This window comes from Apis dorsata, unplaced genomic scaffold (assembly GCF_000469605.1).
Source record: "Apis dorsata unplaced genomic scaffold, Apis dorsata 1.3 scaffold_968, whole genome shotgun sequence".
Lineage (NCBI taxonomy): Eukaryota > Metazoa > Arthropoda > Insecta > Hymenoptera > Apidae > Apis > Apis dorsata.
The window spans coordinates 140,663-148,029 of NW_006264075.1; the positions used below are offsets into that span (position 1 = coordinate 140,663).

At 27.5% G+C, this 7,367-nt stretch overlaps 1 protein-coding gene across 6 annotated transcripts in view; it reads right to left on the reverse strand.

The window, feature by feature from the left end:
- Positions 1–7,367, reverse strand: part of LOC102674460 (neuronal acetylcholine receptor subunit alpha-7) — a 362,879-nt gene that overhangs the window by 115,057 nt on the left and 240,455 nt on the right. For all 6 annotated transcript variants that reach the window (XM_006623887.2, XM_006623889.2, XM_031514304.1 and 3 more), the window contains exon 9: positions 5,615–5,809. In XM_006623887.2, the coding sequence (XP_006623950.1) occupies positions 5,615–5,809 (195 nt within the window). The remainder of the gene's footprint in view (positions 1–5,614; positions 5,810–7,367) is intronic.

The window sequence follows — 7,367 nt, forward strand, 5'->3', positions numbered from 1 at the left end:
TCGGAATCGATATTTCTGGCGGATCGGTTTTTATTACGAGTCGATTCACTCGAAGACGTCTTTCGATTACGCATCGAACGAAAAATAGTAAAACGATCATTTTCATTAAATCGTGCCGATCGTTCAAACATTTTTCTTTAAGGGAAACGAAACGACGAGGAATGATTGCATGATGAAAAGGATACATAAGGATTGATGATTAAATGATTTGACAGAAAGTTAAATTTAAATGAATTTGAAGATTTAAGAACATACATGTTTATATTTATTCATGTATGGAAGATTGTAAGTATTATAATATATATAAATTATATTCTGTGTAAATTATTATTTTTTGATATAAAAGTTTTCTTTCTTAATAAAAACTATTAAAAGAAAAATTTTGAAGTATATTTTTTGATACATTTTATCGATCAGATAAATACATAAAAAATGATGATCATTTTTTTATTATTTTCTTAACAATATTAATCATGATTAAATATATGATTAATTATGATTAATATATATTATTTTGAATATTGGCTTTGATACTTACAATCCTCTATGCAAAAATCATGATTGAGAAAATACTTTCTTTAATAATTTTTTTTTTAGAAAATTGTTCTTAAATTTAAAAATAAAATATTTATTACTTTAATAATATCTTTTTTTAATAATATCTTATTATAGAAGAAAAATATATAATATCAATATTTGTATTTTTGAAAAACTATTATGATTAAATTTATTCCAAAAGATGTATGAAAAAACAATCTTTCTTTTTCATCCACTTCCATTTGTTTGAGCATATTCATAGATTGGCACACTTATTAGATAATTTCATAGATATAAATACTTTCTATAATTAGTTTTTGATTAATAGAAATCATTTGAGATCTTGAAATCTCCAAAACTTGCATGACCAATATAAATTTCAAGGATTCGTTATTCGAAAAACAAGTATTTCTTTTTTAAAAGAGATTAGGGAATTTCCATTGTGTCGATTAATTTATGATGAAACGTTTACAAGATTCGATAAATATGTTTTTATTAACAAATTTCAAAAAGTAATAGTATTAAGTTATTGCTTTGATGAAACAATAATTATGGTTTCTAAACTAAAAATGAATTTTGAGAGATTATTTCTCTTTTTAAATTATTTTTGTTCCCCCATTTTTTTCCTTAATTTGTATTTTTTTATTTCTCAGACTTTATTTTATATAGTTATTTGAAACATTATGGTATTTAATATAAACCATAGACTTTAAATGGACTATAATACCGAAACTGTAATACTAATAATAAGGAAAATATGATATTCTGAACTCTTCATATTCTTTTATGCAAATACAGTTTCGTTTTCATGAGACAATATACATTTTAATATATGTTTAGAGCATATTTTATACGAAACTATATAAGTTATATACAATAAATTGCGGTTTCCATTGCATATTAAATTTTTCCAGTGAAATATTTAATTATATAATATTTTTTGATTAAATTAATTTATTCCTTGAAAACTTATAATTCATTATAATGAAACAATTTTAAAATGAAAAATATATATTATCATCTAATAGTTACAAAATATTAATCTTTGATGATGATAAATGAAAATAAATATTGATCATGATTTATATGTAACAATAAGATAAGCTTTACACAAGTTAGATAATAAAATGAGATTAATTATTATTAAATTAAATTAAATTAAAATAGATATTAAAATATGAGTGTAGAAATTGTTTGTAGATATTATATGCAAATTTTCTGTTTTGTACATTGTATACCATATCTTATAGAATTCCTGGATTGTACCTAGACTGTCATCCACAGACTTTATATGCAAACAGTTTAGAGACAGTATTTGTAAATCTCTACATAACTCAACACCTTGACTGCAGTATGAATTTTATTCATTTTCACCCAGAACTCCAGAGGATTGTCGCTTATTTTAGCAAGAAAATTTTACAAAATTATAATATGCATACTTAAACAATAACACAATCTAAATAATTATAAAAACATGAATATTATTTGTATGAATTCTTATATGCTAATTCAAAACTTACATTATGAAAAATATAAACATATTTCTTGATCCATAAAATACAATAAATGACTTTGTCAATATTTTAATAAGAAATTTACTTTTGTAAGTACTCAATAGATAACTTACCAAGAAATAAATTCTAATTTTTTAATTTTATTTCCTTATTCGAATTTATTCCTTTCGAATAACATCTATATAAAAAAAAGAATTAATAAAACTCTTGATAAATTCTGTTCCTGTCGAATAAGATGATTTTGAGACTTCATGCTCGGAAACCGCAATTTATTTCCAAACAGTCTAATAATAATTAACCATGTGTCCACATGTGGCCGGGCCACAAAGTCATCCGCCGATCCCAGAAGGAATATCTCAAAGTCAATTGTTGCAACCTCATCAAGGATAGATAGGCAGCGGTCCAACTTCACCATGGCCGCGTATATAATGCACAATGTATTGTGCAGATTTTCCCCGCCGCAATTCGCGGGATGCAGCCGGGATCCAAAATTGAAATCACGCGACGCCCCCGATGGGAGTTAACGGAGATCGTGGTCGAGCATAAGGCGGCTGAAAATATCGATGGAACCTCGGCCTTCCCATAGATATCGCCATTTTACGAGAGAACCTCGTATCTAACATGCCATCGACGTCGAAAAAATACGAAAGGCAGCTAACTGATTTTTCCCGTAAAAATTCCGAAGAAACACGAAGAGTATTTTTGCTTCTTCCCTCAGATACGATGAATTTATTTAATAAGTGATTATCAGTGAAATATTCAAATTAGGAAACGTTCGAGTTATATCATTGAGATCATAGGTGAAATGGTTTATGTTATGTTGATTTTAAAATACGTAATGTTTTTTGAGTTAGAATTTTGAGAAATTGAAATTGAAATTTAAGAATTATTAAATTGAGACAAAGATTAATTATTCTGTGAGATATATGGATTAAAAGTAAGCAATTTAATCGGACGACTCGTTTCAAATCAAAGTTATGACTCAATGAGTTCGTAAAAATATTATTCTGAACAATTTAAAGAAAGAAATTATTGAATCACGTTGGAATGCGAATAAAATTTTTGTAATATTGGCTAATAATCACTGGTTGGATGAAATCGTGCGTACGTAACAGCAGTTATCACTGTTAAATTCCATAGAAATCGTTCGATCCTTAATTAGTGACATGGAATATCAAAGTTCTAATGAAATCTTTCTAGCTTTTTGAATAATACCTATTCAAACTGGGTCTCTGTTATATAAAATATTCTTTATATTTTATTGAATAATCTTGAAAATATAAGCTATTCTATATTTCTATGTATGTAGATAATATGTAAGATAATATGTATTTAATTCAGAGCATGTTAAAAATTTTTGAACAAATTTAATAATTGATATGAAAATTTCTATTCTATTCTATTATAAATATTTGCTCTTTTCTTACTATTCTATAGTTTTAATTTATTGTTATTTATTGAATATAACTAAAAGAAAATTAATGTTATCACAATATTTTTTCAAGAATTTTCTAAAATTATTATATATTTTATAACTTTTATATCTCTTTTAATGTACACACAAACTAGAAGATTAAACAATTGAATTTAAATATATTTAATGTATTTAATATGTGTTCCATTTTAAATAAAATAATACTTATTCCATTCATGAACAAAAAAATGTTATCTTTTGAAAAATGAATACTATTAAAATTGAAATTTCAATAAACAATCTGATCACATGTTGATAATTGTTTTCCTTTTTCAATTACTGTATTTTATTTTTATCATTAATAAAAAAAACAATATCGTTTAATGAGCTAATAAAAAAAATTCCATATATAATTGCATATGTACATCGTCATTAAATATTCGCTTTCATATGCTAAATCAATTGTCAAAAATTGCCACAGTATTGAATTTGAAACAATTAAAGAACATACAAGCGTGTCACAAATTAAGGATTAAACGAAATATCATCAAATTCTTTTCATTTTTTCCCGTTTACTTTTGCTCTAAATACAATTGGTATAATTAACATTGTTGCAAAAAAATAAATAAATAAAACACGTATTCTTGCAAATGAGAAAATATATATACGAATTACACATATAATCCCATTCAGGAAGAATGAAATATTAAATTTTCCATCTCGAGAATTAAATACACGAAAATTCATAATGGAAATTTGGATATATCGCCAAATATATATTATATATTTCCATATATATATTTATTCCTTCGAATATCTATTAAAAAAATTATCTCCAAATAAACCATTACGAGGATAATATCCTACGTGAAATATTCATGGAATATTTTGATCGAATTTATCGACGTGTTTAAGACCACAATATCCCATTTAATTCTCCTTAAATTTTCGAGTTTCATCGAAAAACACAAAGCGCGACAAAGAGTCTTAAAATAAATCTGCAAATAGATTAGACGACCTAAACGAAACTATTATACACAACTACCGTGAATACGTTCTATAACACGAAGCAATATTTCCATTCATAATCGAGAAGAATAATAATTTTCACCGTCCGAACAAAAGCAATTATCTCGAAGCGTTAATCAAACCAGGGTCGAAGATCGAGGAAGCTCAATACCAGGTCGATCTCATTAAAACACAAATGATTGATGAAACGAACCAGATGTTACGCAGAATCGATAATTCTCGACGCCGCCTGATTCTGATCGAGGAAGACAAGGATCGAAGAATGATATTTCAGTATCACCTGTTTTCCTTTTGAGATTAAAAAAAATCTCGTCGAGAAGTATATACAGTATCAAAAATTGTCATTGTCCATATTTTTGGGGAGGGGGGAAAAAAATATTCAAATAAATATTTATCGCAAAATTAAATTTTCTTTTGCCAATGTTACGTTTAAATTTTTCAAAACGATCACAAACCAAAAAATCCATAAATATATCTGACGGACGTACTGACAATTTTGATATCATATCTCTCAATCCAAATCTATCCAAATTCCACTGTCGCCTAACTCTTAGCGGATAAGAGACACGGAGGAATCGTTGGAAGCGCGAATAATTAAAAGGAGAGACGTCGAAAACGTGTAATTATATATTCGCAATGTCGTCCGGCCATACGAATCGTACATCGACGATCGATTTCGATTTAATCCCTAAAAAGGAAAAAAAAAAAAAAAAAGAAAAAGAAATTCCAAATACTTTTCCGTGACGGAACGCGAAAGAAACGCGGTATACAGCTCGATGGCGTTTCAGTGGCGATAGATAGATAGGTGGTCAACGTGATAAAATATATCGTAGAAACATAATCCGACTAAATCAATCAAACAGTCGCAAGACTCCAAGTGTATGTGTAATACATACATACATATACAAAGAGAGATAGATAGATATAGAAAGAGAGATAGATAGAGATAGACAGACAGAGTATACATATCGTGTGTATATATGTGACAATTCATGAAAAAGAATCAACGGAAGAATAGAAAACTAAAAAAGAAAAGAAAAAAAAAAAGAGAGAAACAAGGTGTATTATTGTTTGGCTGGTGTGATACTTGGCAGGCAAGGCATGCTACGAGTTACGTTACCTAAGGTGAGCTTCTCCCCGGAATCTGGCGGAAGGGTGAATCCCAGGAGGGCCATGCTCGATATCAGCACGCACGGCACGATCAGGTTGAAAAAATAGTATAGGGTCCTTCTACGGATCTGTATGGTGAATGTGACGTCGACGTAAGGCTCCGGACAGCATTGGTACGTTATCGTGTTCTTTTTGCCCGGCATTCCTGGAACATAAAGCGAAATTTAATTAGTAAAGAAATTGTTGTAATAATTTGATAATAAACACGATTTTAATTAGGATAAATCTATGACAGATTTTTTTGAATTGAATATATTTTTTGAAATAATTTTCGATTAAATTTATTTGATATGAAATGGATCAATAGTATAAGATTAGCTAGTTGATAGTTCATATATTGTTAATTGTTATACATATGCTTATTCAATGCAGTTCGAAAAAGATTTTAAATATTAATATCATCGCATCATAGAATTTTTATTTTTGTAACATTCATATTATAGATTTCAATTTTTCTCATATGGATTCTATTTTTTATAGTAAATTTAATAGTACCTTGACACAATATTGTGATAAGATTTAAAATGGCAAGTTTACAGAAAAGATCTTGGAATATATTTCGTACACAATCGTACGTAATTGCATCATTAGATAGACAGATCCTCGTTGAATCGAACGAAGCTCAGGGAGAAATTCAAATCATCCGCTACACACCTCTCTTGTTCCCGTTCATGCAACGCGCCGCTTTTGACCGCGTGTGAAAGTGAGTTTGGCGACTGTTGCACGCGACGGTGTAATTTGGCACGGTGCAAATTCCGATAGGAGTTTAAACACCCGTTGCGGGCCGAATACGGTAATTGTGTTAAGTGCTTACCCTTGGGAGATGCGTGTTTCACTGGTTTCGACAATGGATAGGAAATCGATATGAATTTTACGCCAGTCTTTTTCGACAATATGTAGTTTTGTGCTATTCTTTTATGATAAAAAAGGAACAGAGTTTTATTGTTTTAATGATTCGAGCAAATTGTTTGAATTTCAAAGTATCAAAATAAATAATATTTCTTTAAATTGACCATTCGTTACTTCACAAAGGAAATATCAATCATATTAATTAATAATTTTAAGTTTGAATGCACAATGCATATCAAATATTGATAACTACTATTCTTGATGATAATATGAATAGTAGTTTCAAAGTATCAAAATAAATAATATTTCTTTAAATTGATCATTCGTTACTTCACAAAGGAAATATCAATCATATTAATTAATAATTTTAAGTTTGAATGCACAATGCATATCAAATATTGATAACTACTATTCTTGATGATAATATGAATAGTAGTTTCAAAGTATCAAAATAAATAATATTTCTTTAAATTGATCATTCGTTACTTCACAAAGGAAATATCAATCATATTAATTAATAATTTTAAGTTTGAATGCACAATGCATATCAAATATTGATAACTATTATTCTGGATGATAATATGAATAATAATTTCAAAATATCAAAATAAACAATATTTCTTTAAATTGATCATTCCCAAAAGAAATATCAATCATATTAATTAATAATCTTAAGTTTGAATGCACAATGCATATCAAATATTGATAACTATTATTCTGAATAACAATATGAATAATAGTTTCAAAATATCAAAATAAACAATATTTGTTTAAATTGATCATTCCCAGAAGAAATATCAATCATATTAATTAATAATTTTAAGTTTGAATGCACAATGCATATCAAATATTGA